The 11,116-nt window shown below is 50.9% G+C and overlaps 1 protein-coding gene across 2 annotated transcripts; it reads left to right on the plus strand.

The window, feature by feature from the left end:
- Positions 1-85: 85 nt before the first annotated feature.
- Positions 86-11,110, plus strand: Shc1 (SHC adaptor protein 1). Of its 2 annotated transcripts, XM_005006136.4 has the most exons (13): positions 86-260; positions 4,778-4,945; positions 5,446-5,516; positions 6,031-6,094; positions 6,238-6,357; positions 6,613-6,666; positions 6,819-6,870; positions 7,038-7,164; positions 7,913-8,111; positions 8,186-8,255; positions 8,342-8,473; positions 8,626-8,864; positions 9,546-11,110. In XM_005006136.4, exons 2-13 carry the CDS (start codon positions 4,781-4,783, stop codon positions 9,672-9,674), a joined length of 1,422 nt encoding a protein of 473 aa, XP_005006193.1. In that variant the 5' UTR covers positions 86-260; positions 4,778-4,780; the 3' UTR covers positions 9,675-11,110. The 2 variants fall into 2 exon arrangements, with proteins under 2 accessions (XP_005006193.1, XP_005006194.1); XM_005006137.4 differs by lacking the exon at positions 86-260 and having other exon boundaries at positions 2,950-4,945.
- The last annotated feature ends 6 nt before the right edge of the window (positions 11,111-11,116 follow it).

The following is an 11,116-nucleotide window of genomic DNA, read 5'->3' on the forward strand; positions in this document are numbered from 1 at the left end:
AAAATAGGTTTCTTATTGGCTATTAATGTTCCTGTGCTCGACGTCGCGCTACCATTGGGTGATTTGGGGAAGCGGGCGGGAAGAAGGAGGGACTGTGAGGTAGAGGGTCAGGGGTGAGTGAGGCCGGAAGTGAGTGTAATAAAGTTTCTCCAGGGAGGCAGGGCCCAGGGAGAAAGTTGGAGCAGCGACTTAACCAAGTGGAGGAGTGATCCGGAATCAGATCGGCCCGCGGTGCGGTGCGGAGACTCCATGAGGCCCCGGTGAGTTTTGATTTTTTTTTTTCCCCTTAGGCGATCCACTCCTCCACCCCGGAACCCCTCTCTCGGGACCCCACTTCCGGTCTTCATTGATAAGCCCCGCCCCTGAGACCCCCTTCCCGGAAGTCCCACCTTCCAACTTCAGGGGGCTCCCCGAACCCCGATTTGTCTTTTATTGTCGTGACCCCGCCCCGTTGCCTAGCTTTCCTGATGTCTCACATGCTTCCAAGCCTAACTACAAGAAAGTCTTCCTTAGTCCTTCCACTTCTCCGGAGCTGCGCTTGCTCGCAGTGATTCTCCACTAACTCCTGTCAAAACCATAGCTTCCTAAGGTGCATAGCGCTGCTACTCAAAGAGCAACTCGGCTTCGCTGAGGCCACGCCTCCCTAGAGGCTCCGCCTTCCCTGGGTCCCACCCCTTCTGCTATCCATGTCCAGTTGTTCTTAAGGCTGGTCTCTGCTGCTGTATTTTGTTCTAGGAGACCACGCTCACTTAGGAGGTAGATTTATCCCTGGCGGACCCAGGCCATCACCTCAGAAGCCTTCTCTTCTTTCGCTGACGTTTCAGCTGTGTATATTTTTCTGTCCTTTCTCTCTTTGGGTCTTGGGCTGTCTTTTGAGCTCTCTTGCACCACCAGGTGGCAAGTTCAAGTTTCCATCTTGGCTGTGAGGACAGCTTCAAAGCAGCCGTTTTCTTTTCTTTCGCCCTCTTACTTGAAAGGGCTCGGCACGGCAGTGGGAGAAGAGACAGAGGTTCCTGGCCTCACAGGATTTTTCTTCCTAGCACCAACCCCACACTAGGAATAGCTGTACATTGTACTTGGCCATGGCTAGATAGGATTGTAGACATATTCCTTGTGGGCAGGAGCGAACGTTTTCTCCCACCAGAAAACGGTGGTTTGGAGCCAGGAGTAGGGAGTAATGTCCCTTTTTTCAGGAACTTGTCAGCCCCTCCCCCCATTTCTCTGGCTCATCCCCTCCCCCATAACCAGAGGTCTCCCTGGGAACATTCCTGAAGCTTTCGCCATTTCCTGCTACTTCCCGCCCCTCTTGTCCCCTCCCTGCAGTGCCAAGAAACAACACATGGCTCCCCCTACACTCACCTGGTCTTCCAGTAGGAATCTTCTTTTTCTCTCTGCAGATATAAAGTCATACTTCCTTACTTCCACATGGCCACACCTGTTGGCAGTTTCCTGCCTGTGGATACTGCGCAGGCATCCACAGTGCCATTTCTAAAGATATGGGCATTGTGGTGTGTTTTTGTGTGTGTTGGGAGTGTGAGGCTGGCAGAAACCTTCCCAAGTGTGGGCTGAACTGACAAATCTCTGTTGGAATGAAGACTAAGGGGAGGTGAAGTAGGCAAGGTATTTAACATATTTTAGGTGTTACTATTGTTAATCACTATAATATAGATTATTTAGTTCTCTGAAGTAACCTAAGGGAAATTCTGAGGTGAACCTGAGAAATGTATCTTTTATTTTTTGTCTTTTTCATTTTTATCGGTACCAGGGATTGAACTCACGACTGCCTGCTTGCAAGGCAGGCACTTATGCCGCTGAGCTAAATCCCCAGCCCCGAGAAATGTATCTTTTACTTGTGTTTTTGTCACTTTCCAACTTCCTGTATGGCAGAACTGATATAGGGGAATGAAACTCCCTATCTACTATGTCCGGTATGAGTTCATGTTCTCTAAAATCAAAGAATGAATTTTAGGAACAACAGCAGTTAAGATTAGAATATATTGGGATTGGGGATTTAGCTCAGTGGCATAAGCGCCTGCCTTGCAAGCAGGCAGTCGTGAGTTCCATCCCCGGTACCGATAAAAAGGAAAAAGACACACACACACACAAAAAAAAAACCAAAAAAAACCAAACCAAGATTAGAATATATTTATTAAGAGAAAGAAGGCTTCTGTCTGACAGAGACAGAGGGGGTCCTGAGCCGGTTGTCAAGGACTGTCTTTTCTAGGGACTTTGAAAGAGCAAAATTATGAGGTGAGACGGGTTCAAGGTGGGTGAGGTCTGGGAACTCACAAAAAGATGGACATAAGGTGGGACATAATCATAGTTAGCCAATAAGATTAATAGTTCAGGTAAAATTGATTACATTGGGGACAAATGGGGAAGCAAATCACGTAGAAAGTAGGCATTCTTAAACTGTTAAATTTTTTTTTTTCTTTTTTTGGTACCAGGGATTGAACTCACAATGTTGTACTTGCCAATCAGGCTTATGTGCCGCTGAGCTAAACCCCAGCTCTGAAAGTAGACATTCATGAGGAGTAGTGACTCTTCCCTAGGGGGTTGGGATGGTGACTTCTGGCTTCGTCAGGGTGATAGGGAACTATTTAGAATAATCAGTCTTTAGGATATGGATGCATTTGTTTGGTCTTTTGTCTTGAGACCTGGCCCACAGCAGGAGGTGTCAGTCTTCCCCGGTAGTTGCCAAGTGTCTGTACTGGCTCCATCGGGGATCCAACCCTGTCTGAGTGCCTATAATATTTCCTAACTAACTCAGCTACCTGCAACAGAACTGTGGCAGGAAGCTGGGGATGAAATGGGTTTGGGACTACTACTTGGATCCAGTCTAAGCCCCATCTTTCTGGCACCCCTCTCTTCTGACCTTATTGACACAGACTTTTCTCTTCACCTCTTTTGTTTTTGTTTTTTTAAAGGTGTTTTTTTTTTTTTTTTTTTTGTACCAGAGATTGAATTTATGACCTCACACTTGCCAGGCAGGGGCTTACTCCATTGAGCTAAATCCCCAGCCCCTTCTTTTTGTTTTTTGAGACACTGTCTTGCTATGCCTCAGCCTCCTGTGTTCTAGGCTCACAGTCATGCATCACCATGCCCAGCATGATTTTTCTCCTACTGGCCTGTGGTCCACAGTTTTCTTGAGGAGCTTTCTTTCTTTTCTGTTTTTTGCTTTTGGGGGAGCTTTCTATCTTCCAACTTTCCTATCCAGACTTCTCCCTTACTATGAAAGACATTGTCTTTGGTGGGGCCGTGAGTGTACCTGGTAGGTCTAGAAGGTTGACCTTAGACCTAGTGCACACACTTCTCTTTCTCACTGTATTTTTTTTGAAATAGAGTCTTGCACTGTTGCCCAGGCTGGTCTTGAACTCCTAAGCACAAATGATTTTCAAGCTTTGGCCTCCAGAGTGCTGAGATTAAGTCACGAACCACACCATGCCTGGCGCGTTCTCACCATTAACTTTTTGCTTTGGTAACTAGGCCTGTGGAAAGGGCCAGTGCAGTCAGTGCCTGACCTAGGGCTATTGCTCTTTGGTTGGTAGGTGTCGCACAGAAGAGACCACTCTTGCCTACAGCTCCCTGATAATACTGCATAAGTTGCACTTTGCTCCCCATACTTCACCAGCTTTTCCTTTTGGTGTTGCTGTATAGCCACTGGGACCATTTTCTTCCTGTTCTCATCCTCCCCACAGCTGTTGTAGCATAGGGTGCTAATAGCCCAGGCTCCCTGAGGCTAACAACCTGCCATACATGGCATTCGGGTATGTGATGGGGGTTGCCTGTGTTGGAGGATGAAGGAATTCGAGTGACAGGAAGGAAAATGTGCCGAGGTCTGGGATCCCTCCCTTTCCACCCTCTGCTGCCTGTTTCCTCCCTCATTCCTCCCTAGCCTCTCCTGGTTTCCTGCTGCGTGGTCTGCCCGTGTCCGGTTTGGAGTGATCTAGACCTTCCCTTATCTCCTTCCTTTCTTTCCCACTGTTCCATCCTTCCCTTCCACCCCCACTTTCCTGCTCCCCAGATTACTAGTTGTTTGTGTAGAGCAGGAGAAAGGGGCACAGCCGGCTGTACCCTGCTAGAGTTGAAGGTTTGGGCAGCGGTAGCAAGGGCGCAGCCCCTCTGAGCCTGTGAGTCAGCACTGTCCTTGGGATTGGTCACTCTCTTGCGATCCCCGCCCCTGGGGAGGAGCCAGGCAGCTCTGGGTCCAGCCTGTTCTCTTCCCAGCCAGAGAAGAGGCTCCACGCTGGGCGGGGATGGGGCCCGAAACTGTCTGGGTCTGACCTGGGGGAGCGGAATCCACTGGTCTTTCTCTTTCCCCAAGACCTCTGTGACTCCTGGGCTGCAGAGGTCCGGCTAGGCTAAGGGCCGGGGATGCCCCCTGCCTGGCCCCCTTGCCAGAATTGGCAGGGGGGCCGGGCTGGGCAGCTACCTCAGTCTCATCCCAGTCATGGATCTCCTACCTCCAAAGCCCAAGTACAACCCACTTCGGAATGAGTCTCTGTCTTCGTTGGAGGAGGGGGTTTCAGGGTCCACCCCACCGGAAGAGCTGCCTTCTCCATCAGCCTCGTCCCTGGGACCCATTCTGCCTCCTTTGCCTGGGGATGACAGTCCCACCACCCTGTGCTCCTTCTTCCCCCGGATGAGCAACCTGAAGCTAGCCAACCCAGCTGGGGGACGCCTGGGGCCTAAGGGGGAGCCAGGAAGGGCAGCCGAGGATGGGGAGGGGATCGCAGGGACAGCTGTGCTGGACTCAGGCCCCCTGCCCCTCCTCCAGGACATGAACAAGCTGAGTGGAGGCGGCGGGCGCAGGACTCGGGTAGAAGGGGGCCAGCTGGGGGGCGAGGAGTGGACCCGACACGGGAGCTTTGTCAATAAGCCCACGAAGGGCTGGCCACATCCCAACGACAAAGTCATGGGACCCGGGGTTTCCTACTTGGTTCGGGTGAGTGAATATCTTCTACTTCCCTCACACCCCCTCTAGATCTGCTTGCTCCTGTTATGCTGGGATCTCTTCTTGCTCTTCCCTAACAACCCTCTGTACTTTTTTTGCTCCTTCTCCAATTATGTGCTCCCTTCTTTCCAGGCTGGAAAAATTTCTGCCTGGGTCCCTTTCTTTTCTTTGGGACCTTTACCAATGCCTGGTACATCTGAGGCGTTTAGTGTTGGAATGAATGACTTCTTGATTCTCCTTTCTAACTTCTCCCCTTCTCCGGAGGTGTCCCTCCATTCTCCTGCAGTGTCTCTTACTCCCCTCCAAATTCTTCTGGGTGCATGAGGTCCTCCCAGTTTGCCCTTTCTCTCTCTTCTCATTCCCTGTTGTCTTGCATGTGCAAGGATGTAGCCATGCTGTGGGTCTTTCCTTTTCTCTGGGACCACCCAGAAGTAGGGCCTTCTGTGTTGTGGGGAGAGGCAGCTGACCTGTCATCCCCACCCCTCCCTCAGTACATGGGCTGCGTGGAAGTTCTGCAGTCAATGCGTGCCCTTGACTTCAATACCCGGACTCAGGTCACCAGGTTAGTGGGCATTAGGTAGACTGTGTAAGACCATGGGAAGGGGGAAAAGGAAGTGGGGCACTTGATTGTGATACTAGAGGTAGCTTCTTTGGGGGTGTTAAAGAGGATTTAGAGAAAGTTAAAGGAGTCTGTCTAAGTCTGAATAGAAAGAGGTGAGGTGACTCTGGCTTTGAGCTGCCTGACCCGTCTAGCCTTAGTGGGTGTGAGGAAGGTGGCAAAAGCAGCTAGCAGGTTGGGGGGGGGGTGGAGAGGCAAATAGGGGTAGGTAGAAGGTTACTGTTGCCTTTGGGACGGGCATGTGACATTTGGTAGCTATGAAGAGGTGGGGCTATACCCATTGAGGCCCTAAACCCAATCAGCCAGGAAGCAGCCTCAGTGTCATCAAATATTAAAGGGCCTTAATTCAATCCACCATGACAAAGAGCCTGGAGTACCCTGGGAGTCTGGCCTGGCCTTCCCCTCCCCCACCCGAGTGGGAGGCAGGCTATGGGTCTGAGTACCTCTCTTTCCCTAGAGAAGCCATCAGTCTGGTGTGTGAGGCTGTCCCGGGTGCTAAGGGAGCGACTAGAAGAAGAAAGGTACATGGCATCCGTGGGGCTGGGGGAGATGTGGAGGAGTAAGGGGAGGGCAAGTGTGGGACAAGTGGACAGTAGGGCAAGAGGCAGGAGTGTTTTCCTGGTGTGGGAATGCTCAAGTTCTGAGACTGTGGACCCTTCCCTAGCCCTGCAGCCGCCCTCTTAGCTCTATCCTGGGGAGGAGTAACCTGAAATTTGCCGGAATGCCTATCACTCTCACTGTGTCTACCAGCAGCCTCAACCTCATGGCCGCAGACTGCAAACAGGTCAGTTTGGTGAGCAAGGGGACCAAAGGCATGGACAGCTAAGGGGAAATCTATTAGGAGACCAAAACCAGGAGAGGGCATTTGGGAACTGTGGGGTAGTAGAAGGAAGCCATTAGGAGGACATGGGGTATGAAACCGAAAGAATGAGACTGGGACACCAGGGCTCTGGGCCAAGAGTCGTGGTACCCATGAAGTGTCTCAGCATACCTGACACTTGTCATCGTCTGCCTTCTTCATTGCCTGCTGGATCTTCAGATCATTGCCAACCACCACATGCAGTCTATCTCATTTGCGTCCGGTGGGGATCCGGTGAGTTGGGAACAGAATTGGCAGGGGAGATACTGGTAAAAAAGTGGGGGTGCCAGGGTTGCAGGAATATTTGAAAAGGGCTGGGCTTGGGATCAGGAGGAAGGTGAAGCCTTAAAATACTGACTAGCTTCTTCTGACTCTGTCTACCCTAGGACACAGCCGAGTATGTTGCCTATGTTGCCAAAGACCCTGTGAATCAGAGAGGTGAGACACAGTGGGGTGACTGGGTGGGATTGGCTATGCCTGAGGCAGGTGAGCAGGACCTGGAGTCATCTCTCCCCAGTCTTACCGAGCAGAGCTGATAGAGAGCTCTGCCCACACCTTCCAGCAACCCCATTTAGACTCACTAACAGCCTCTGCTATGCCCTCAGCCTGTCACATCCTGGAGTGTCCTGAAGGGCTTGCCCAGGATGTCATCAGCACCATTGGCCAGGCCTTTGAGCTGCGCTTTAAACAATACCTCAGGAACCCACCCAAGCTGGTCACCCCCCATGACAGGTGAGCAGAGGGAAGGGTGTAGGGCAGCGCTTTGGCTCTAGAGAAGATTGGGAAAGTGGGTTTGTTGTTCCCACACTTGAGCTCAAAGAGGTTCAGAGAAGGAGATAATCTGTGTGTCCTGCTTCCTACTTCCTCCTATTCTTATGTTTCCGGTGGCCTGTGGGAGAGTCTTGTGTGCTTCCCTGTAGCAGTACTTTTTCTGGCTATATGGGGTTTTCTGTTCATAGCATCCTCACTAGCTCATCCTCTTTCTTCCCTGTATCTTCATTCTTTGGTCTGTGTTCTGCTTCTAAAGGTCATCGAGAGTTTGGGTTGGGAGGCTATTTTTTCTCTTAGTTCCCTACGTTTCCTATCTCAGGCCTCGTGGGATAAGCAATGGTACCAGTGCGCATTGTCTGTTTTGGAGAGGTTAAACTGTTCTGGAGGAGCCCCTCCCTATTACCTAACCTGTTAGGAGACATTACAGCAATCAAGGACATGAGTTTTACAGTCAAACCCCAAATTTAAACCTTGGGTGTATCCTCTTTTAGTTGTGAGAATTTGGGCAAATCTTTTCACCTCTGACTCATTTTCATTTGTAAAATGAGGAAAGTTACAATTTCCAGGAGGATGAAAAGATTGTGCATGTACAACATCCAGCCATGTCCAACATGTAAGCCACAGTGCATGGTCACTGTACCATTCCCCTCCTGCAACCTGGCTACTGCAGTTTTACACCCACCTCCTTATTCTATGCTGTCTCTTTCAGGATGACTGGCTTTGATGGCTCAGCTTGGGATGAGGAGGAGGAAGAGCCACCTGACCATCAGTACTATAATGACTTCCCAGGAAAGGAACCCCCTCTTGGGGGGGTGGTAGACATGAGGCTTCGAGAAGGAGCCGTGTCAGGGGCTGTTCGACCCACTCTACCCAGTGCCCAGACCCCTAGCCATCTAGGAGCTACACTGGTAAGTTGCTTAGATGGGCCCAGAAGGGGAATGGTATAGGGTTCTCTGGTCTTAGCTGATTTTTATCCCTATAGCCTGTAGGGCAGTCTGCTGCGGGAGACCCAGAAGTCCGCAAGCAGATACCACCTCCACTACTCTGCCCAGGTACATAGTGGGAGCTGAGTGGGTAGAAATAGATGTGCAGGGGCAAGGCGAGTGCACTACAGAGCAAGCCTCCCTTTCCTCTGCAGGCAGAGAGCTCTTTGACGATCCCTCCTATGTCAACGTCCAGAACCTAGACAAGGCCCGGCAAGCAGGGGGTGGAGCTGAACCCCCCAGTGCTGCCATCAATGGCAGTGTGCCCCGGGACCTCTTTGACATGAGTGAGTGCATCTCTTTTTTTTGTATCCCTACCATTTGCTTGATTCTTTTTCTTTTGCCTATCTCCCTTCTCCTTCCTGGCTTCCCTCCTGGAAGGTCTGGGTCATGGTAATCTGTTGGGCCAGCTATCCCTCTTAACTCTCTGTACACCCAGAGCCATTTGAAGATGCCCTTCGGGTGCCTCCACCTTCTCAGTTGATGACCATGGCTGAGCAGCTCCGAGGGGAGCCTTGGTTCCACGGGAAGCTGAGCCGACGGGAGGCTGAGGCACTGCTGCAGCTCAATGGGGACTTCCTGGTGCGGGAGAGCACGACTACACCTGGCCAGTATGTGCTCACTGGCTTGCAGAGTGGGCAGCCCAAGCACCTACTTCTGGTGGACCCTGAGGGTGTGGTGAGTGTGGCAGAAGTGTGGGTAGGAGTTCAGAAAGGAAGTTACAGCATTCTCTTGTGCATCCTTCTTCCTTCCCTCATTGCTTTCTAGACTTTGCTGTTTGCAGCCCTGTTCTTGGTGCCTGGGGGCCCCCTCTAGTGGTTCTCATATCCCTGAACTTGAGCAGTGCCCTACAGCCCTGACCAGACTATTGTACTTAATGTCAGCTGGTTAGAAGTGAGACATGCAAGTTTTCTTGTGCAAGAGGACCCAAGGGCTTCCTTAGTGCCCTAGACCCTGGGCTCAAACAATGCCCTTTCTGTTACCTGCACTACCTCACTGCTCTTCACAACCTGGGCTTTTTTTCCATGGCAATCTCAGCCTTCATTCCATATCTTGTTCACACTGTGATCATCCTCTGAGATATGCCAGTTTTCTCTGTTATTCCTCATGTTTACAATGTCTGGGCTGATGTCCCCTTTTCCTTTCCTCAGTTCACTGACCTGCCTATTCCTACAACTGTGCATATAGCTTCCCTTTGTAGAGAAGCCTCAGTAATCAGGGCTGACACCTCTTCCCCATCTTATCCCCCCATTCTTATCCTGCCTCAGCCCCCTTGACTGGTACATCTTCCTCAACCATGGGACAGAGGTTTCATTGAACTTTTAGTTGAATTAACAGTCTTCCTTGTCATGTTCCTAGGTTCGGACAAAGGATCACCGCTTTGAGAGTGTCAGTCACCTCATTAGCTACCACATGGACAATCACTTGCCCATCATCTCTGCGGGCAGCGAACTATGTCTACAACAACCTGTGGAGCGAAAACTTTGATACATCCCAGCGTGTCTCCAGATGACCTCTGGCCTCTTCCACCCTCTTCCTTAACTCTCGAGACCTCACTTGGGAGTATTCTGGGGGGTTGGCCTTGGGTAGGAGCTGGGAGTAGTGTGGACACTGGGTTCACTATTCTGAATGAGGATTTGAAGTTAGGAGCCTGGGGTAGAAACCTGCTTCTCCCCAAATCTCACCAAAGTATTAATGTACAGAGTGGCCTCCTTGTCTGGGCCTTTCCTGTGCCAACCTGATGCCCCCTTCCCCAAGAGGGGGTGCCTGTAATGGAAAATGTCCCATGATGACAGGCCCAGTGGAGCAGGTACCCTTCAGGAGGAGGGGGAATGAATTCTATTTCTGGTCTATTCCTGGGCTTCAGGGTACCCCAGACCCCTGTCAGCACACATCCCTCTCCTCAGTGTTTAAACTTTGTGCCTTTGACCATCTCCTAGGTCTGAAGAGTTTTCAGGCCCCTGAGTTCAACAGGGGTGCTGATGTCTTCCTGATTTGTGGGACCCTGTCCTCTTTGCTCAGCACCCGCTCTGATATGGGTTGGGAAAAGAGAGGCAGGAGTGATAGCTATCCTCTATCCATGGGGATATGCTACCCTCAGTGGTGGCCCCAGAGCTCCCCTCCTGGCCGGGGTGGGGGGCTGGGGAAGGAGATGGATGCCCCTTGCTCAGTGCCTCCTGGCCATGCCCCCGCCCCCCATCTGTATATACATTTGTACGCCTGGCCCCTCTTGTGATGCATGCATGTTGTACCCTAGCCAAAGTGCAGCCTTTCTTCTTGTCACTGGCCCTGCCTCTTCTGGGACAGTGGGGTGACTGAATTTCTGTCTCCCCATACGGTTAACTCCTAGGTGGGCTTTGTGGAGGTGGGATCAGGGACACTGAAACTTAAAGCAGTAGACAATCCCCAAATGCCACCTGTAGATTTGGAACTGCATTCATTTTTTATATGCATATATTTTAGGGCTGTGAATTTACTGTCCTAATTTTGTTTTCTGTGGCTTTTGAGCACAAATGATGATAATCGATTACATTTATACATCACCTATGACTTTTCTGAGCCCTTTTGCAACTATTGGCATTTCCTCACCACCGGCAGCGTTATCCTTTCTACAGGAGAGACCTAAGGCAGGTATTGATTTTGCCCAAGGACTGGAAACTTGGGCCTCTTAGGGTAAGGCTGGGAGCTCAAAGTCTGGCTGGAGAGTATTACATTGTGGGGAAGTGGGAGTTTAAGCCCCACGGGTGTGGAGGTTTAGCTAGGATCGCCTGGATAGCCTCCCTTTGCTGGGCTTCAGGCCTGTAGAGAAGGATAAGGGAGGAATGGGATGTTTCCATTCTGGCCACCTATTTTGTTTGGTTGTGTTCACGGGTCTCACTTATACCAAAGGGAAATAGTCTTCATTAAAGTCCGTATTTCTTCTACATCCG

This window comes from Cavia porcellus, unplaced genomic scaffold (genome assembly GCF_034190915.1).
Source record: "Cavia porcellus strain 051 isolate PalLab524CR breed Dunkin Hartley unplaced genomic scaffold, mCavPor4.1 scaffold_6, whole genome shotgun sequence".
NCBI lineage: Eukaryota > Metazoa > Chordata > Mammalia > Rodentia > Caviidae > Cavia > Cavia porcellus.

What these genes read in the sequence shown, in the direction of transcription:
- Shc1 (XM_005006137.4), top strand. Translation starts at nt 4,451, where the DNA reads ATGGATCTCCTACCTCCAAAGCCCAAGTACAACCCACTTCGGAATGAG. An exon ending in GAGCGACTAGAAGAAGAAAG is followed by an intron (nt 6,095 to 6,237) that starts GTACATGGCATC and finishes ACCCTTCCCTAG; the next exon opens with CCCTGCAGCCGCCCTCTTAG. An exon ending in TTGCGTCCGGTGGGGATCCG is followed by an intron (nt 6,667 to 6,818) that starts GTGAGTTGGGAA and finishes TGTCTACCCTAG; the next exon opens with GACACAGCCGAGTATGTTGC.